We start from the raw sequence: 22,082 nt of genomic DNA, 5'->3' as shown, positions 1-22,082 counted from the left end.
TTTAAACGTAAAAGGGGTATGTTCACCCATGGGCATCGCTTCAATGGGCAAATTAAGTGTCAATCACAATGATATTTACGCCCACTAAAAAGATAATAACACTTTATGATACAATTATTAAATGACAACACATGCAACGATAGCTTCTACGAGTTTGCTGTCAATAGTATTGTAATGAAGACATATTTTTGACAACGCAATGCAAATATTAGATTACTGTAGTTCCGGCAAGTCACGTGCTTGTCGTCGTCATCTGTGTGCAACAACATGGCTGCGTCCATAGCCAGAGGAGCTGCAACGAGCAGCCTTGAAACAGGCATGGTGGTCAAGAAAGCTGTTTCCATCGTTGCTCCGCTTGCTCTCCGAATCATCGCCGAATGTCCAGTGACCAAAGCGAGGGCTTGTGATCTCACACTTCCTCACTGTATGGTCAGCACCCCAGTGTTCATGCCTGTGGGCACACAAGGCACGATGAAGGGAATCACTGTGGACCAACTCGATGATCTGGGATGTCAGATTTGTCTTGGCAACACATACCACTTGGGGATGAGGCCGGTAAGTGTAGCCCAAGAATGCAAGAAAGGAGCCTAACATTACTCCTTATAGTCCAAGGACCTTACATGTTCTGTTTAAAGGGGCAATCAGCAGATGCTACATCCATTTTTGGATTTATACATTAATGATATGTACCCATTGATTCTTGAAGAATATAATTTCTAAATGCCTCATGAGATTAATTCAACTGTCATACCCCAACAGATCTAAAATATAACTTTGTTTTACTCCAATGTTTGCAAACAAAGTAAATGTAAACAAACACAGTATAGCCTCAAAACATGGTTCAAGCTATAATTCTGATATCATGGATGGTCAGTCCTTGCATCCATAGCTCTGTCTATGAATTTGAGAATGGTTACATATCTCCAGCCCCATCCCTCCGTTTTTTAGTGAAACAGTGGTGGAGAGGGGGCTTTGTTATTGTTTCAACTGCTAAAATCCAAAACAGCCAAATACTCCATCTAAACGTGAATCGATTCTCAATTGCGGTTTGGTTCTAGAAGCATAAACCCCTCTACTTTTTTATTACACAAATAATTTCACAAATGCAAAATGCACACTTACTGTACACTGTTTTAACCGGTTTTCAGTGACAAAAAGCTGTAAAGCTGTGTATAACCCTATAAAGCTGTGTATCAATTTAACCTTTTGTTTTTTGAAAATTATTTATTGCTGATATGGAAGATATAAGGTCTTTATGCTTCCAAAACCGTACCGCAAGCGATGCATGTTAATGTTCAGACTGAGCGTCAGGGCTCTTAACAAAACTCCCTTGTATAGAAGACACCTTCGTCCAATAACTCTTATGTGTAATGTAATGGAACTGAGAGTCATTATCAAGGGCTACATTAAGTGGTGCTAGGGCTATTCACATTGTGTATCAAAGATGATTGACCATGTAGACAGCTCTTTGTTGTCAGTGTCTGGTGTGCTGCAGACAGTGAGGATGGTGTTGTCTGTCTGTCCCATCACAGGGTCCTGAGCTGATTGAGAAAGCAAATGGCCTGCATGGCTTCATGAACTGGAAAAGAAACCTTTTGACTGTGAGTATCAGCTAATGTGTTGACTGTGTGACATGTCTGCTTTCCTCTATTGAACCCCTTAAAGGAAAACTCCACCCAAAAACAATATTTTGGTATTTGTTTCCTTAGTCCATTGTTGACATAGTCCCCAAATGTTTTGCTTGTCAGCACTCAAGTTTTCAAGATATGTGACTTTCAAAATACAGAAATCATCCCTGTATGATGCATTTTGCATCATGCAAAATACATAATACAGAGATTATTTATGTATTTTGAAAGTCACATATCTTGAAAATGTGAGTGCTGACAATGGACTATTGAAACAAATACCAAAATATAGTTTTTGGTTGGAATTTCCATTAACCTGCACCATTTCTACGCAGGACAGTGGGGGCTTTCAGATGGTGTCTCTTGTTGAACTATCTGAGGTTACTGAGGAGGGGGTCAAGTTCAAGTCTCCTTACGATGGGAAGGAGATCCTTCTGAGTCCTGAGCAGTCAATCGCCATACAGAACAGTCTGGGTAAGAAACACAATCCAGTCTCATTCATAGAATATCCACTCCCAATTAATCAGTCCGCAAAGTAAAGCCACTATACTTCAGGTAGTACTCCTGTTCTTAATTTTAATATCGCACCATTTCTGTTTTGTCCAGGGTCAGACATCATGATGCAGTTGGATGACGTGGTCAGCAGTACAGTGACTGGGCCGCGGGTGGAGGAGGCTACGTGGAGATCGATTCGCTGGCTGGACCGCTGCATCGCGGCCAATAAGAATCCAGACAGACAGAGCCTGTTTGCTATCATCCAGGGGGGCCTGAACGCAGAGCTACGCAAGGCCTGTCTAGACGGTAAGATGCTCCCCCCTGTTTCATCTATGTCCTTCCATGACTGATCTGCCTCAAAGCTATTCAGCACAGCAAATGACTCATGTCAATTAGCTAATTAGTTTAACTTCTTATTTTAGAAATACAGTGGAAAAGAGCTAATGAAAAATACATGATCTGTGCAGATGCTGATACCAATGCCGTAAAATATGCATTCGCGTATTTCCAAAGGATACATTTATTTCTATTTTTCTGTTCCTGTGCTTTTTACAGAAATGACAAAACGTGATGTTCCTGGCTTTGCTATCGGTGGGCTGAGCGGAGGTGAGGAGAAGGATGATTTCTGGAGGATGGTGACACTCAGCACAGACCACCTGCCTCGGGAGAAGCCTCGCTACCTCATGGGGGTTGGGTATGGCTGCCTTATGTTGTAACAGCACATATCCATGCATAAATGACATGAGTTGCAAATGTTTTGTTGTGCCATACAGATATTTGTATGTATGTGATTCATGTGTTATTGCTGTGGGTTACAGTTATGCAGTGGACCTGGTGGTGTGTGTTGCTCTGGGTTGTGACATGTTTGACTGTGTCTTCCCCACCCGCACTGCAGTAAGTATTCCATTCTCTTACATATTATGAGTCACCTACTCTCTATTCATTTACTGCAAAATAAGTATTCTTGTCACAAGTGCTGAGAAACCCAATAGCTTATTTTGTCATTTAGTCCATAGCAGTACTACTTTCTTTATAATGATTATATTTATGATGATGATGATGATGATAATGAAGTGATCTTCCTTCTTTCATCCCAGAGGTTTGGCTCGGCCCTGGTCCCGTGGGGATCTCTGACGATTACCAAGAAGCAGTTTGCCAAGGACCTCCAGCCCATAGACCCAGACTGCCAGTGCCCCACCTGCAGGAGGTAAAGGCATATTAACCCTGGTACACTGAGGGTCAGAATACAGAGGGCTGTGGGATGGTTGAAGGAATGGAGTTTGTAGAGGTTAGGGAAACTGGGTTACAAATCTCAATTCTCTTCAATGGATGTTTTTAGTTGTAGGCAGAATGATTCTGAGGATTGTTTTCTCATACAGTATTGGTTTTCTTTTGCCCCCCAATGATTCCAGGCACAGTCGGGCCTATCTGCATGCTCTGTTCAAGAGTGACACCGCAGCCATGCATCACATTACCATCCACAACATCTCCTACCAGGTCTGTGTTTCTATAATGGTTAATAGTTTCCTTTAGTTACTATTTGGCATAGATTATATAATAACCTTATCCTCTGTCTTTGCGTCCAGCTCACTCTGATGCGGTCGGTGAGACAGAGCATCATAGAGGGTCACTTCCCAGACTTTGTGAGGACGTTCATGAAGAGAATGTTCCCCTCTCCTGAACAGTACCCAGGCTGGGCGGTGGACGCTCTAGGAACGGTCAACATCACATTGAATTAAACTGGTCAACTCCTTCCTTTACACAGACTGGGACTTTCTCTGCAATGGCCAATAAGACCTTTTATATGAGAAATCAGATCTCCTTTTTAAGAAAACATTTTTTTTGTTTTTTTCTACTTTTATGCTTCAATTGGGCAATTGCTTCTGCCTGTATATTCTGTCAGCCTTATTAGTGAAAGGTTCAATGATGTTGCTGTGCCTGAATATTTTACTGTCTTGATGATTTAATTACTTTCATGTTTTGTTACAGTAAGGTTATAGGTTTTTTTGTCATTTATATGCTAAACAGTCTGTTGAAAGTTATGAATTTACATTGTACAGCTTTCAGCTCCTATCAGACATACAGTACTTCTGTGACATCCAGTTTTCACTCTGCAGACCTTTTCAGTGTATGATAATGTAGGAGTGGAGTAGTGTTGTTGAAATCCAGGAACTGTCTCCTCTGATATGTTCAGACACTTTTAGTTGTTACCATGGCTACAGACCAGCGGCCCACCATCTTAAAATTCCATGCATGACTTCTAACACGGAAATGTGGTCATAAACTAACAATTATAGAGCATTTCGGAACATTTCCTAGGGCTTATTATCGACCTTTACCAGCAGGAGGAAGCGAATACATTTCTATAATTGAGTTCTGTTTTGTTGTGCAAGTGATGAGGACACAGGAACCCAAGTTTGTGTGATTTTTACTTTGGGCCACTAGAGGGCAAAGATCTACTAAACCTGATGAAAATGCACGTGAGCCAGATTACGCCATCTGTTTATTTGACATGCTGGAGAAGTTTCATAGGAGGGAATGGGAATAATACCCACCAAGCTTGGTTCAAAAGCAGAGAAGTAGAGCATATATGGTTTAGTCAGATTTGCATGCTGAGGGCAGACAGAGTAGTGGCAAACCAGTTCTCTAGGAAGTGGCTTTGAGGATCACAATTTCCTGTGTCTCTCAAGTGCTACTTTCTCAAACACAAGATGACACCCAATACAATGAATTCCAGCTGTCAAGACAGTCGAGGACAGATAATAATAGGGTGTCATAATCTGCCATTGAAGCAAACCAGGATCAAAGACACCTGGGAAAACAATAGGCATGTTCTTTTTCTTTGCTTCCCATGTTTAGGTTTTTGTTCCAGTTCCTGTTTTTCTATCTATAGTTTTAGAAATTGAGGTCATTTCCATTTCAGTTTTTCATTGTAAGACATCTAATAAATGCCTATTGGATAAATAGGAAAGAATTGAAAGATAATTAGTTTCTCTAAGAACATTGCCTTTATCTGCACAGTTCTTTATCTGCACAGTTCTTTATATTGCACAGTTGCCTGCATAACAATTGGCATGCCATGCAGAATCGACCAAGTGTGAAAAAATACAATTTAACTGTTTCTTAAAAATGAACTTCCAGGGGTGTCTAACTCATTTTGCCCCAGGGGCTGCATTCGGTCTTCAACAAGGTCAGGAGGGCCCAAAATGTATTATATTTCCTTGTAGTCAAACTTTGCAAAAGAAATTGCCCACTATCCATCGTTTTGGGAATGTTCTATGCTCTCTGAATGTTTGGGGATTAGCCTATTAGCGAGCTGGACAGTGAAGAAATTGTATGAATGTAGGTCCATTAACTGCACAGTGATGATTAGCGAGCTGGACAGTCAATAAATTGTATGAATATAGGTCCATTATCATTTCTACACAGTTTTGATTTGGTTTTAGTCATTTGAAAGTATATCGATATATATATATATATATATATATATATGTATAAAATTTACTCTAACCAGCTCACCGGACTGATCCGTATGTTGCCTGTATGTTTGATACCACTGACATAATATGTCCTCTGTAGCTCAGCTGGTAGAGCACGGCGCTTGTAACGCCAAGGTAGTGGGTTCGATCCCCGGGACCACCCATACACAAAAATGTATGCACGCACGACTGTAAGTCGCTTTGGATAAAAGCGTCTGCTAAATGGCATATTATTATTATTATTATATGTGGCCTCATGCAACGACTAAAAATACCCCAAAATGAGAAATGATGTCCTTAAATGGATTAACATAATATCGCATATTACTCATAAATGGTTTATTGAGCTTATATGAACAAGAATTGGAACATGTCCTGAATAAATGAAAAAAAAAATTAACCAGGCATCTTCAATAAAACAACAACACACCACTTTAAAGCTCATGCAAATATGACTAGCTTGTTCAGTATTTCGAATGTGCCCTGCAGGGATTTGGGCTTGTAACCTACTGCTCGTAGACTCAGAGCATGTAATTGTTCGAGCAAGTGGATCTGCTTTCGCTGCGTCCTAAAGGAGCCAGCGGATGTTCAAATAGATAACCAGTTGCTCGCCAGCCTGTCACGCCAAAAGTACTCAAGTTCATGTCACCGCAGAGCATCCTCGACCTGTTGCATTGGAAGAAGAAAAGTATTACATTGTGGCAGTAACACATTTGCTACATTTTAGAGTGCTCATACAGGTATGTGTTATTTGGAAGTTGAATAACAAAAGAATAGTTCATTTTGATAAGCCCCTCTAGAGGCGTCTCTGCTTGTTCGCATCTCCATCTCTGGCATTGTGCACTAGTGGGTTCCGCGCTCAGGAGGGGACCATGGTAGTGGTAGAGCTGGAGAAGGAGGTGCTCCCGCTGCCTCCACGGTACCGGTTCCGAGACCTGTTGCTGGGTGACTGGCAGGCGGATGACAGGTAGGAAACCTATTCAAACTTGTTTATTCAGAAGAAACCTGTGTTGACGCACATAAGCGCACAACAATCTAGCCTACCCATGGTAGCCTGTAATTGCTCACAAATTAAATTAATCCTAATTTTCACTCCATCATTTAGCTAAGAAATTCATCTTTGCGTTGCCATCGCAACTAAAAAAGAGAATGTAGGCTACTATAATATTGTCATTTTTATTGATCTGGCTCTACTGATGGCGCTGTGAGAGAGGGTAGGCTACGACGAGCCACTGTGCAGCAGCAGCAACAGGTTTCATAATGGAAAATACTGAACTAAATGCACAGACTCTATGTTAATTATTGTGTGCGCGTGTGTTTGCATACATTACGTTTTTTCACCTATGGATCTATACTCCTGTCCATGCATGGAAGTCAGGCATGCCAAATCCATTTTAATATTTATAATTATGAATACACATTAGGGAAAGTGTTAATAATTAGGTAATAATGTGAGCCTCTGGCAGCCATTAATTTAGTCATTATACCACCTATCTATTATTTATCAAGCCATAGATTGGGTTGACTTATCATGCTCCCTTCTGTTAACCTGGCTAGGTATGGTCAGGGCTGTTCGAAAAGCAGAACATATGGCCCTACCAAGTGTCTATTAACCTGTATTTAACTATCCATTTTCAGAACAAGATACAGTGCTATGAAAAAGTATTTGCCCCCTTTATAATTTTCTCTACTTTTGCATATTTGTGATACTGAATGTTATCAGATCTTCAACCAAAACCTAATATTAGATAAAGGGAACTTAAGTGAACAAATAACACAACAATTACATATTTATTTCATTTATTTCATAAACAAAGTTATGCAACACCCAATTCCCCTGTGTGAAAAAGTAATTGCCCCCTTACACTCAATAACTGGTTGTGCCACCTTTAGCTGCAATGACTCCAACCAAATGCTTCCTGTAGTTGTTGATCAGTCTCTCACGTCGCTGTGGAGGAATTTTGGCCCACTCTTCCATGCAGAACTGCTTTAACTCAGTGACGTGTGGGTTTTCAAGCATGAACTGCTCGTTTCAAGTCCTGCCACAACATCTCAATTGGGATTAGGTCTGGACTTTGACTAGGCCATTCCAAAACTTCCAATTTGTTGCTTTTTAGCAAATTTCATGTAGACTTGATTGTGTGTTTTGTATCATTGTCTTGCTGCATGACCCAGCTGCGCTTCAGCTTAAGCTCACAGACGGATGGTCTGACATTCTCCTGTAGAATTCTCTGATACAGAGCAGAATTCATGGTTCCTTCTATTAAGGCAAGTCGTCCAGGTCCTGAGGCAGCAAAGCATCCCCAAACCATCACACCACCACCACCATGCTTGACCTTTGGTATGATGTTCTTACTGTGGAATGCAGTGTTTGGTTTTCGCCAGGCATTACTGGAACCATGTCGTGCTGGGGACAATAAAAGACCACTCTAAAATGTGCAGTTTTGTCACACAACACAATGCCACAGATATTTCAAGTTTTGAGGGAGTGTGCAATTGGCATGCTGACTGCAGGAATGTCCAACAGAGCTGTTGCCAGATAATTGAATGTTCATATCTTGACCACCAGTCGCCACCAATGTCGTTTTAGAGAATTTGGCAGTACATCCAACTGGCCTCACAACCGCAGACCACGTGTAACCACGCCAACCCAGGACCACATCCTGCTTCTTCACCTGTGGGATTGTCTGAGGAGGGGGAGGTGGGGGTGCTGAGGAGTATTTCTGTCTGTAATAAAGCCCTTTTGTGGGGAAAACTCACTCTCATTGGCTGGGCCTGGCTCCCCAGTGGGTGGACCTGGCTCCCAAGTGGGTGGGCCTATGCCCTCCCAGGCCCACCCATGGCTGCACCACTGCCCAGTCATGTGAAATCCATAGATTAGGGCCTAATTAATTTATTTCAATTGACTGATTTCCTTCTATGAACTGTAACTCAGTAAAATCTTTGAAATTGTTGTATGTTGCGTTTATATTTTTGTTCAGTATAAAAAGGGTTGAAGAAAGCTTCCATTTAAACAACGTTTTCCAATACTACTGTGTAAGGTTCTGGTTTATTTTCTTATTTCACCTTGTTTTCTTGAACGTAGCCCTGTTTCTTTGTGTTCTTGAACGTAGCCCTGTCTTTCATTTTTGGTCATTGATTCCTCCTGTGTTAGTTACTCACCTGGTCTCATCAGCTCCTTATTTAGTTCAGTTCTTCCTGTTTGTGCCTTGTGAGGTATTGTTCGTTTTGACTCTACTAAGCCTTTTCCTAGCTCGTTTGTGAGAAACAGTTTTAGCCTTCAGTCCTAGTTTTGATTCACCTGCCTGTTTGCCTTCCTGTGTATGACCATTGCCTGCCTGTGACCACGATTCCTGCCTTCTGTGAAGGCGAAATAAACACCTGCCGCGCTCTGCACGTGAATCTACACCTTTTTCTCCCTGAGTATTCATTACATACAGAGGCAGTAATACTACGGTTGAATGGCCCTTGTTGCACAAAGAAATGCTATAACATTACAGAAACAACATATGAGATACGTCACAAATGGGGTGTCGTATTTGTCTCTCAGACTGAAAAGGACCCTCACTTACAATACTGTTATTTCACATGATCTCCCGAAGGCCTTATTGCTCAGTGTGAAGTACAGGCCTTGTGGTCTGTGCATGGTCATCCTCTCACTAGTAGCCTCTTGTAATGTGTTAGCTATTGCCTAGGGACCATGTGATAAAGCGAGAGTATAGTGTAACCTCACTCAGATGGGGAGAAAGATAAATCCTGGTTACGGTTCAGTGGTGAAAGCCAAGGTTGTCTTTGGCACAGTGAGACACTTTCCCTTGTTCGAAATGCAGTTAGAATGTGATCTACATAGATATCTGTCCATCCAACCCCTAGAAAGAGTAGAACATATGTCTTCCTGGTATTAACTAAAACACTGTAACCAAATGTCTGAGGAGGATGGAAAATGCATGTGACAGAAACAAAGTGGACATTTAGTGGGGAACATGGGGGCCATAAACATTGGGACTGTCCCTATTGTCTGCATGGCTGAGAGCTTCCAGGAACATTGAGCAGATGTGCTTCAACTGCTGCTCCCAGAGAGAGCACATTGCTGGACTACTCATGTATAATGTATTCCCTGCTGTATTGTTTTGGAGATGGCTGGGGGCTCATCACTCTAAAGGCTTCAGCAGGCACATTGCTGCTCCAAGTGACACTGTGGGATCTCTTCATGTTCACTCTGCACTCCTCTTTGTTGAATGTGGCAGCAGACACATGCACACACTCTCACACAGGCATGTCACACACACACACACACAAACACACACACACACTCTCACTCAGGCATGTCACACACACACCTACTCTAATCACACACCCAGCAGTTGGAACTGAGTGCCACTCCTCTTCAATGGGACTGGGTTTCAATAAGAGAAAAGTGACTAAATGATGTTTGAAGCTGGTGCGGTGACGGGAATGTAAGTGTGTGTGTGTGTGTGTGTGTGTGTGTGTGTGTGTGTGTGTGTGTGTGTGTGTGTGTGTGTGTGTGTGTGTGAGGTCATGTGAGAGAGAGTTAGTGATCAAAAGAGTGAGAGAAAGACAGAGACAGAATGAAAGCGAGAAGGAGGGATGCAGGGCATTTTATCCTATCCTGATTCATGGTGTTGATCCCATTGGCTGTGGGAGTATTACCAGGTAAAATATGGACTCGGTGCAGAAGAGAGTCGGCTGATTAAGGGTGACAGACAGCTTAATTCCCAGGCTGAATCACAGACAGTTTGTCCCGCATGTCACAATGTTCGCTCTATTAATCAAGGCTTCAACACTATCCCACTTACACACACACACACACACACATATACTCACATGTACATACTCTCTCTCTCTCTCTCTCACACACACACACACACACACACACACACACACACACACACACACACACACACACACACACACACACACACACACACACACACACACAAACAAACAAACACGTACATACTCACACATGCTCACACACAGATCCTCACACACATGCTTACATACGCACGCACAAACACATACACTACCAGTCAAAAGTTTCGACACACCTACTCATTCAAGGGTTTTTCTTAATTCTTACTATTTTTTACATTGTAGAATAATAGTGAAGACATCAAAACTATGACATAACACATATGGAATCATGTAGTAACCAGCAAAGTTTTAAACAAATCAAAATATATTTTTTATTTGAGATTCTTCAAATAGCCACCCTTTGCCTTGATGACAGCTTTGCACACTCTTGGCATTCTCTCAACCAGCTTCACCTGGAATGCTTTTCCAACAATCTTGAAGGAGTTCCCACATATGCTGAGCACCTGTTGGCTGCTTTTCCTTCACTCTGCCGTCCGACTCATCCCAAACCATCTCAATTGGGTTGAGGTCGGGGGATTGTGGAGGCCAGGTAATCTGATGCAGCACTCCATCACTCTCCTTCTTGGTAAAATAGCCCTTACACAGCCTGGAGGTGTGTTGGGTCAATGTCCTGTTAAAAAACAAATGATAGTCCCACTAAGCCCAAACCAGATGGGATGGCTTATCACTGCAGAATGCTGTGGTAGCCATGCTTGTTAAGTATGCCTTGAATTCTAAATAAATCACAGACAGCGTCAGCAGCAAAGCACCCCCACACCATAACATCTCCTTCTCCATGCTTTACGGTGGGAAATACACATGCGGTGATCATCCGTTCACCCACACCGCGTCTCACAAAGACACAGCAGTTGGAACCCAAAATCTCCAATTTGGACTCCAGACCAAAGGACACATTTCCAACGGTCTAATGTCCATTGCTCGTGTTTCTTGGCCCAAGCAGATCTCTTCTTATTATTGGTGTCCTTTAGTAGTGGTTTCTTTGCAGGAATTCGACCATGAAGGCCTGATTCACACTGTCCCTTCTGAACAGTTGCTGTTGAGATGTGTCTGCGACTTAAACTCTGTGAAGCGTTTATTTGGGCTGCAATTTCTGAAGCTGGTAACTCTAATGAACTTATCCTCTGCAGCAGAGGTAACTCTGGGTCTTCCATTCCTGTGGCGGTCCCCATGAGAGCCAGTTTCATTATAGTGCTTGATGGTTTTTGCGACTGCACTTGAAGAAACTTTCAAAGTTCTCGAAATGTTCTGGATTGACTGACCTTCATGTCTTAAAGTAATGATGCACTGTCATTTCTCTTTGCTTATTTGAGCTGTTCTTGCCATAATATGGACTTGGTCTTTTACCAAATAGGGCTATCTTCTGTATACCCCCCTACCTTATCACAACACAACTGATTGGCTCAAACGCATTAAGAAGGAAAGAAATTCCACAAATTAACTTTTAAGAAGGCACACCTGTTAATTGAAATGCATTCCAGGTGACTACCTCATGAAGCTGGTTGAGAGAATGCCAAGAGTGTGCAAAGCTGTCATTAAGGCAAAGGGTGACTATTTGAAGAATCTCAAATATAAAATCTATTTTGATTTGTTTAACACTTTTTTGGTTACTACATGATTCCATATGTGTTATTTCATAGTTTTAATGTCTTCACTATTATTCGTAATGTAAAAAATAAAGAAAAACCCTTGAATGAGTAGGTGTGTTCAAACCTTTGACTGGTGGTGTTCATATCACACACTCACACACACACAGCCAGAGGATGTTCACACATCTACATACATAGTCACACATGTTCATACATCGAGGCAGACACGCTTGCACACATAAGTTATATTTTTTCACATACACACACATTGCACTCTGGGAAAACACACATTACTGAGCCCTTTAACTGTCTCTCCAATCCTTCCCCTATGGACCCTCTTCCCCCCTTCACTATTTCCTCAACACATAGTACCATGTCCCTGCTTTACCCTCCTTTACCTCCCTACCCTCCTTTAACTCCCTCCTCCTCTCTCCATGTTTGTTTTGATTGATGGAGTGCCTCTTGTCTTCACACACAACAAATACTCTGCTCAAACCTCTGCTGAAGTAGCCTCATAGCGAACATTCCTGTAAGCCTCTCGTCTGGATTCTGAATTCTGAATTTAACTACTGCAGTGGTGTTATTGTATGGTTTATGCTGTGATATGCTAACCATATCAAGATTAATTTGCCAACTATCAGTGAACATTATTATTACAGACAGTACCTTCTGTCAGCAGATACGACACAAGTATTGTAAAGGTTAATCCTGAGCTGAAATGTAATGATCACCACAAAAGACAAGGGTTTACAGCTGTAGTAAAGCTGTAAACTCTTGTTATTTTCTGGCGATTATTGCCTTTCAGCTCAGAGTGAACCTTTACGATTGCTCCCCTCGTTTCTTTGACCTATCATCAACATATAGGTCAGGTGAAGGGAGCTGGACTTTACATTTGAAGGATTGGCCTCATTGGTAGTTCCTTGTGAGCAGTTATGGAGTTGTCTAGTGACGAGGACATTTTTCTTTCATTAGTAAAGCAGTGATGGTCTTGAATCAAGCACTTGATGGACCATTTGTGCATGACCCAGAGCTTAATATTTCATCAAGTGTTTTTTTGATGGTTGTCTATACACAACAACAATCATGTCTGTACAGCCTTCATACTTGGTGCTCACTATGGCATGGCAATCTATTCAAGAGCCAATGTTTCACTCCACCACCCACTTGTCAGTCTGAGGTTGGATGACACACACAGACACACACAGTTTATGACACACACAGACACACACAGTTTATGACACACACAGACACACACTGTTTATGACACACACAGAGGGACAGGCATCCCCCCCACAGCATGACTTGTTTGGCTGAATTGTTTAGAGTGGAATGAGACAGTCTCATCACAGCAGCCAGTCTCAGTGGGGTTTGGAGCCGAGTCTGGTATTATCATACAAATGAGAGCTTTTTGTCTTTAAGACAAAATCTCTTATTGACTGTCGCCTCCCTCCATCATCCCTCACCCACCTCCTGGCTATTTTCTCTTCCAATGCTCCAGCTCCTTCTGGCCCTCACTCCAAGGCTCAATGAAAGAACCGGAACATGATTAGTAGTCATTGTAACTGCTAATTTTCATGGTCTGCTTCTCCATAATCACTATGAGGTAGTGATCTATTGCTCCTCAATATCTAGATCTGAGATGGGTTTCACATCTTGTAAATGAGCTCATCTAATGTGATTCTCCGATAAGGAATCCAGCATTACAGAGAATTATGCAGCACAATGGTTGATACGAGGGAGAGAAGAGTATAAAGAGAGTGATACAGCGATACAGATGGAGTCTGTGATCAGAGCTACGGCAGGGAGAGAGGAGGTGGTGGAGGTGAGAGGGGCATTGTGGGTGTTGGAGTCCACAGAGCTCTAATGAGCTTCCTGATTGTTGTGAAGAGTTTTGGGTAACCCTCCAACACCCCCAGTAGGTAAACATTAGCATCAAAGTAAACAAAAAATAAAAACAGTTTTAATGAGATTTAATTTGGTTTTTAATTGGCAGGCAGAAGCATCCACAATGTAGCTTATTTTAGCCCTGAAGCTTAGGCACGGTGGCCAGATAATGGTGACATCTCAGCCCTGACAAATGAAACAGTACCGGTGTCCCTGACTTTTAATTACAAAAATACCCCTCCAACAAGCTAATTAATAAGACCAAAGAGGAAAGAGCGGGCAGGCACCTGGGCTGAACGGAGGAGGCAGGCCTTCCTTCTCAGAACAAATTAGCAGGGAGGGAGAGAGCCTAGGCAGACAACTGGCCTGTCTGGTTGGTTGGTGTGTTCTTCTCTCAGCATGCAGTGGGGAATACTCTGGTTCATACTGTGTAATATTGGGTCTCCCTCTCTGCTAGGTACAATATACTGTAGCCATATCCCCTCTCTTAGTAGGAAAGCTGTGTGTCAGAACAGTGTGTATTGTACCTCACCTGGTCTCAGTGTAATGTATGAAATATGTTGATGTGTTCTCCTCTCCTCTCAACATCCATTGGGGAGTACTCTGTATCATAATAATACTGTATAATGCTGCGGCTTTCTCCATACTGAATCATAATACTGTATAATGCTGGGGCTGCCTCCATACTCTGAATCATAATACTGTATAATGCTGGGGCTGCCTCCATACTCTGAATCATAATAATAATGTATAATGCTGGGGCTGCCTCCCTACTCTGAATCATAATACTGTATAATGCTGGGGCTGCCTCCATACTCTGAATCATAATACTGTATAATGCTGGGGCTGCCTCCATACTCTGAATCATAATACTGTATAATGCTCGGGCTGCCTCCATACTTGGTATCAAATCAATTCAAATCAAATGTTATTTGTCACTTACACGTGTTTAGCAGATGTTATTGCGGGTGTAGCGAAATGCTTGTGCTTCTAGCTCCGACAGTGCAGTAATATCTAACAAGTATTATCTAACAATTTCACAACATATACCCAATACACACAAATCTAATTAAGGAATGGAATTAAGAATAAAAACATATTTGGACGAGCAATGACAGAGCGGCATGGACTAAGATACAGTAGAATATTATAGAATACAGTATATATATATGAGATGAGTAATGCAAGATATGTAAACATTATTAAAGTGACTAGTGTTCCATTTCATAATACTGTATAATGCTGGGGCTGCCTCCATACTATGAATCATAATACTGTATAATGTTGGGGCTGCCTCCATACTCTGAATCATAATAATACTGTATAATGCTGGGGCTGCCTCCATACTCTGTATCATAATAATACTGTATAATGCTTGGGCTGCCTCCATACTCTGAATCATAATAATACTGTATAATGCTGGGGCTGCCTCCATACTTTGTATCATAATAATACTGTATAATGATGGGGCTGCCTCCATACTCTGAATCATAATAATACTGTATAATGTTGGGGCTGCCTCCATACTCTGAATCATAATAATACTGTATAATGCTGGGGCTGCCTCCATACTTTGTATCATAGTAATACTGTATAATGTTGGGTCTGCCTCCATACTCTGAATCATAATAATACTGTATAATGCTGGGGTTGCCTCCAAACTCTGAATCATGACAATACTGTATAACGCTGGGGCTGCCTCCATACTTTGTATCATAGTAATACTGTATAATGTTGGGGCTGCCTCCATACTCTGAATCATAATAATACTGTATAATGCTGGGGTTGCCTCCAAACTCTGAATCATGACAATACTGTATAACGCTGGGGCTGCCTCCATACTCTGAATCATAATAAAACTGCATAATGCTGGGGCTGCCTCCATACTCTGAATCATAATAATACTGTATAATGCTGGGGCTGCCTCCATACGCTGAATCATAATAATACTGTATAATGCTGGGGTTGCCTCCATACTCTGAATCATAATAATACTGTATAATGCTGTGGCTGCCTTCATACTCTTTATCATAATAATACTGTATAATGCTGGGGCTGCCTCCATACTCTGAATCATAATAATACTGTATAATGCTGGGGCTGCCTCCATACTCTGAATCATAATAATACTGTATAATGCTGGGGCTGCCTCCATACTCTGAATCATAATACTGTATAATGTTGGGGCTGCCTCCATACTCTGAATCATAATACTGTATAATGTTGGGGTTGCCTCCATACTCTGAATCATAATACTTTATAATGCTGGGGCTGCCTCCATACTCTGAATCATAATACTGTATAATGTTGGGGCTGCCTCCATACTCTGAATCATAATACTGTATAATGTTGGGGCTGCCTCCATACTCTGAATCATAATACTCTATAATGCTGGGGCTGCCTCCATACTTGGTATCAAATAAAATAAAATAAAATAAAATAAAATGTTATTTGTCACATACATGTGTTTAGCAGATGTTATTGCGGGTGTAGCGAAATGCTTGTGCTTCTAGCTCCGACAGTGCATTAATATCGAACAAGTAATATCTAACAATTTCACAACATATACCCAATACACACAAATCTAATTTAAGGAATGGAATTAAGAATATATACATATTTGGACGAGCAATGACAGAGTGGCATGGACTAAGATACAGTAGAATATTATAGAATACAGTATATACATATGAGATGAGTAATGCAAGATATGTAAACATTATTAAAGTGACTAGTGTTCCATTTCATAATACTGTATAATGTTGGGGCTGCCTCCATACTATGAATCATAATAATACTTGTCACGCCCTGACTTATGGGACTCTTGTATGTTGAGTCAGGGTGTGGAGTTCTATGTTATTATTTCTATGTTCTCATTCTAGGTTTTGTGTTTTTATGTTTGGCCGGGTGTGATTCCCAATCAGAGGCAGCTGTCGCTCGTTGTCTCTGATTGGGGATCATACTTTAGTAGCCTGTTTGTTATCATTAGTTGTGGGATCTTGTTCCGTGTATTGTGTTTAGCCTGTGGAATTCATGTTACGTTGCTTTGTTTGTGTGTTTAGTTTATTAATAAACATGTATGCATTTCACGCTGCGCCTTGGTCTGACCCGTCCTTCAACGAACGTGACAATACTATAATGCTGGGGCTGCCTCCATACTCTGAATCATAATACTGTATAATGCTGGGACTGCCTCCATACTCTGTATCATAATAAAACTGTATAATGATGTGGCTGCCTTCATACTCTGAGTCATTATAATACTGTATAATGCTGGGGCTGCCTTCATACTCTGTATCATAATAATACTGTATAATGCTGGGGCTGCCTCCATACTCTGAATATATATATATGAGATGAGTAATGCAAGATATGTAAACATTATTAAAGTGACTAGTGTTCCATTTCATAATACTGTATAATGCTGGGGCTGCCTCCATACTATGAATCATAATACTGTATAATGTTGGGGCTGCCTCCATACTCTGAATCATAATACTGTATAATGTTAGGGCTGCCTCCATACTCTGAATCATAATACTTTATAATGTTGTGGCTGCCTCCATACTCTGAATCATAATAATACAGTATAATGCTGGGGCTGCCTCCATACTCTGAATCATAATAATACTGTATAATGCTGGGGTTGCCTCCATACTTTGTATCATAATAATACTGTATAATGATGGGGCTGCCTCCATACTCTGAATCATAATAATACTGTATAATGTTGGGGCTGCCTCCATACTCTGAATCATAATAATACTGTATAATGCTGGGGCTGCCTCCATACTTTGTATCATAGTAATACTGTATAATGCTGGGGCTGCCTCCATACTCTGAATCATAATACTGTATAATGCTGGGGCTGCCTCCATACTCTGTATCATAATAAAACTGTATAATGATGTGGCTGCCTTCATACTCTGAATCATAATAATACTGTATAATGCTGGGGCTGCCTCCATACTCTGTATCATAATAATACTGTATAATGCTGGGGCTGCCTCCATACTCTGAATATATATATATGAGATGAGTAATGCAAGATATGTAAACATTATTAAAGTGACTAGTGTTCCATTTCATAATACTGTATAATGCTGGGGCTGCCTCCATACTATGAATCATAATACTGTATAATGTTGGGGCTGCCTCCATACTCTGAATCATAATACTGTATAATGTTAGGGCTGCCTCCATACTCTGAATCATAATACTTTATAATGTTGTGGCTGCCTCCATACTCTGAATCATAATAATACTGTATAATGCTGGGGCTGCCTCCATACTTTGTATCATAATAATACTGTATAATGATGGGGCTGCCTCCATACTCTGAATCATAATAATACTGTATAATGTTGGGGCTGCCTCCATACTCTGAATCATAATAATACTGTATAATGCTGGGGCTGCCTCCATACTTTGTATCATAGTAATACTGTATAATGTTGGGGCTGCCTCCATACTCTGAATCATAATAATACTGTATAACGCTGGGGCTGCCTCCATACTCTGAATCATAATAAAACTGTATAATGCTGGGGCTGCCTCCATACTCTGAATCATAATAATACTGTATAATGCTGGGGCTGCCTCCATACGCTGAATCATAATAATACTGTATAATGCTGGGGCTGCCTCCATACTCTGAATCATAATAATACTGTATAATGCTGGGGCTGCCTCCATACTCTGAATCATAATACTGTATAATGTTGGGGCTGCCTCCATACTCTGAATCATAATACTGTATAATGTTGGGGTTGCCTCCATACTCTGAATCATAATACTTTATAATGCTGGGGCTGCCTCCATACTCTGAATCATAATACTGTATAATGTTGGGGCTGCCTCCATACTCTGTGTCATGGGCCTCTCACTCCACCGGGTTACCACCTTAATTTTCTTCCACTCTGCTCACCACTCTCTCTACTCAGCCTAACTAGCTCCACCTGTCCCTGCTCTGCTCTGCTCTAATTACTCTGCCAGCTGCGCTGCATTACCCACTACCTCTCCCAGTATTTAAGGCCCTGTCTTTCAGCTCTCCGGTGTCAGATCGTCTGCAAAGCTCACACCCGGAACCTGTTTGCTCGCGCTTCTGGCTCACCCTGGTTTTGTGACCCCGGACCTGCCTGTTTTTTGGATACTCTTCTGCCTCAGGAGATCCAGACCTGCTTCTGCCATTACGACTCCTGACTACTCTTCAATCCCGGTAACTCTGACCAGCCTTCTGCCTTGCTACTACGTATTTTGGATTTCCCTTGAACTGTACTGCTGCCTGGTTTCATTCCGCCCTGTTGTGTCTGTGTCTCCCCCCCCCAGGACTTCTGGACCACCCACCACCGGCTTCATAGGACGCATCGCTGCCACTGGGGGGGGCACAGACCCAGCGCATTGGACGGGATCCCTGTTACCCCTGGAGCCTTCATTCACTCCCTACTTCCCTTTTCCCTTAAGTTTAATAAACTTTCTGGTGTGACGCAATTGTGGTCCTCTGGTCGTCTGTCTGAATCGTGACAGTACGATCTGACCATTATGGACTCAGCGCACACTTTCCCCGACATGGAAACCGATGAGCATGAGCAGCAGTTCCAGCAGCAGCAACAACAACTCGCCATGATCATTCAACTCCTCACCAACCTTACCCCAGCCAGTCTGCCCACCAGCCCAGCCCCCGAGTTACCTGCCCCGGTCATTGCAGCCGCTGCTCCGGAACCCAAGATTGGAAACCCCGAGCGGTTCAACGGCGATTCAACCCAGGTCCGGCCATTCCTGACTAGCTGCCGACTTCAGTTCTCCTTGCAGCCAAGGACCTTCGCCACGGAGGGGGCTAAAGTTGGGTATGCCATCACTCACCTGACGGGCCGAGCTCGACTCTGGGGAACAGCAGAGTTCGAACGTCAAACCCCCGCATGTGCAACCTTCGACCTGTTTGCTGAGGAGATGCTGAAGGTGTTTGACCTGGATTCACCCACCGCAGAGGCGTCTCGTGAACTGTTCAGTATTCGACAAGGCAGACGTACAGTCGCAGACCATTCCATCGACTTCCGAACCCTGGCTAGACGAAGTTCTTGGAACACACCATCGTTGGTGGACGCGTTCTTCCATAGTTTGGCTGACTATATCAAGGACGAGTTGGTCTCCCATGAACTGCCTTCCACTCTTGATGAAGCCATCGCACTGACTGTCAGGATCGACAGAAGGATACAGACCCGTCGTCGTGAGAGGGGGCGCCAAGGTCCACCTACTACCGGCATTCGGAGAGATCCGACTGGGCTCCTGTCATCTACTGCCACTCACCCAGGTCAGCTTGATCAGTCTGAGCCTATGGAGATTGGGCGAGCCTCCCTCACTCCTGCAGAGCGCCAGCGCCGCTTCACCTCAAACCTCTGCCTCTATTGTGGAGGTGATGGACATCGTGTGGTAACCTGCCCTTTAAAGGGCCGAAGCTCACCGGGCATAGGGGGAGTCCGGTTGAGTTCAATGACCATCCAGTCCTCCGACCGCAAACCCCTGCTGCAAGTTCACCTCCGCCTCTCTGACTCTACTCACACCCTGGCTGCTCTGGTGGATTCTGGCGCCGAAGCCAACATAATGGACATCAAGCTGGCACGCCAACTGGGACTGGAGAACCTCCGTTTGACACCTCCTATTCCTGCCCGGGCACTGGACGGACACTTACTCGGATCGGTCACTCATGTCACGGCCCCGGTCTCGATGGGTCTGTCCGGAAACCATCAAGAAACTATCCAGTTTCACCTGCTCCCCTCTCCAGGCCAACCCCTCATCCTGGGTTACCCATGGCTCCGCCGGCACAACCCTCAGCTCGACTGGGTGACCGGGGTGATCAGGGAGTGGGGAGAGGACTGCCACCGAACCTGCCTGCTTGCTGCCGCACTACCCCCTCGGCCAGTACCTACTAACTCCGCTCCTGACCTCTCCAATGTCCCAGAATGCTACCATGGTCTCAGAGAGGTGTTTAACAAAGCAAGAGCCACATCTCTGCCCCCTCACCGACCGTACGACTGTGCCATCGACCTCCTCCCTGGAACAGCTCCTCCAAGGGGTCGTCTTTATTCGTTGTCGGCTCCTGAAAGAAAGTCCATGGAGGACTACATCAATGGCTCTCTGTCCGCAGGATTAATCCGTTCATCTTCATCTCCTGCTGGTGCTGGCTTCTTCTTTGTGGGGAAGAAGGACGGATCTCTTCGCCCCTGCATCGACTACAGGGGACTCAACGACATCACAGTGAAAAACCGTTACCCTCTGCCTCTGCTCACCTCTGCTTTTGAGTTGCTCCAGGGAGCCACTGTTTTTACCAAGTTGGATCTCAGAAACGCTTACCACCTAGTGCGGATCCGGGAGGGAGATGAATGGAAAACCGCATTCAATACACCAACAGGCCACTACGAGTATCTGGTTATGCCTTTTGGCCTCACCAATGCTCCTGCTGTGTTCCAGGCTCTAGTGAATGATGTACTGCGGGACATGTTAAACAAGTTTGTCTTCGTTTACCTGGATGACATCTTAATCTACTCCAGAAACCTGTCTGAACACACCCGCCATGTCCAGCAAGTCCTTCATCGTCTTCTGGAGAATTCCCTCTACGCCAAGGCAGAGAAATGTGAGTTTCACGTCAAGACAGTGGCCTTCCTGGGGTACATAGTGGCAGAGGGAAGTATCCAAATGGATCCTGCCAAAGTATCAGCAGTCACTTCATGGCCAGTTCCGGAGAACAGAAAGAAGCTGCAACAGTTTCTGGGGTTTGCTAACTTCTATAGGAAGTTTATCCGGAACTACAGTACCGTTGCTGCCCCTCTCACTGCTCTAACCAGCACCAAGCAACCCTTCACCTGGACCCCAGCAGCCGACAAAGCCTTCAGTACCCTCAAGGTGAGGTTCACCTCCGCTCCCATCCTCCAGATGCCTGATGTGGACCGGCAATTCATTGTGGAGGTGGACGCCTCGGATGTGGGAGTTGGCGCTGTGATTTCTCAGTGGGCTGCGGAGGATAGGAAGCTCCATCCTGTGCCTTTTTCTCAGATCGGTGTCCCAAACGAGAAATGAATGGTGGACCCGGCTCCAGCCAGTGAAGCCACTCCTCCAAG

General features: G+C 43.2%; 2 protein-coding genes across 2 annotated transcripts in view; both read left to right on the top strand.

Moving 5' to 3' along the window:
• Nucleotides 1-225: 225 nt before the first annotated feature.
• LOC311147085 (queuine tRNA-ribosyltransferase catalytic subunit 1) lies at nucleotides 226-4,607 on the top strand. The gene is made up of 9 exons (XM_084183710.1): nucleotides 226-555; nucleotides 1,533-1,601; nucleotides 1,964-2,102; nucleotides 2,235-2,429; nucleotides 2,679-2,817; nucleotides 2,942-3,017; nucleotides 3,221-3,330; nucleotides 3,536-3,620; nucleotides 3,710-4,607. Exons 1-9 carry the CDS (start codon nucleotides 268-270, stop codon nucleotides 3,860-3,862), a joined length of 1,254 nt encoding a protein of 417 aa, XP_084039836.1. The 5' UTR covers nucleotides 226-267; the 3' UTR covers nucleotides 3,863-4,607.
• A 1,867-nt stretch (nucleotides 4,608-6,474) lies between these two features.
• Nucleotides 6,475-22,082, top strand: part of LOC311139581 (potassium channel subfamily T member 2-like) — a gene marked incomplete at both ends in the record, with an annotated part of 49,238 nt that continues 33,630 nt past the window's right edge. Inside the window, one exon of the mRNA XM_084174489.1 lies at nucleotides 6,475-6,569. Coding sequence (XP_084030615.1) covers nucleotides 6,475-6,569 — 95 coding nt within the window. The remainder of the gene's footprint in view (nucleotides 6,570-22,082) is intronic.

This window comes from Coregonus lavaretus (genome assembly GCF_964263955.1).
Source record: "Coregonus lavaretus genome assembly, chromosome: 2".
NCBI classification, from domain to species: Eukaryota; Metazoa; Chordata; class Actinopteri; order Salmoniformes; family Salmonidae; genus Coregonus; species Coregonus lavaretus.
The sequence above is the reverse complement of the archived record's forward strand: the minus strand, read 5'-3'. Positions and strand labels throughout refer to the sequence as shown.

Excerpts from the sequence above, each read along its gene's own strand:
- LOC311147085 (XM_084183710.1), top strand. The coding sequence starts at position 268 with ATGGCTGCGTCCATAGCCAGAGGAGCTGCAACGAGCAGCCTTGAAACA. Across the intron at positions 1,602-1,963 it reads GGAAAAGAAACCTTTTGACT|GACAGTGGGGGCTTTCAGAT; the intron begins GTGAGTATCAGC and ends ATTTCTACGCAG. Across the intron at positions 2,430-2,678 it reads ACGCAAGGCCTGTCTAGACG|AAATGACAAAACGTGATGTT; the intron begins GTAAGATGCTCC and ends TGCTTTTTACAG.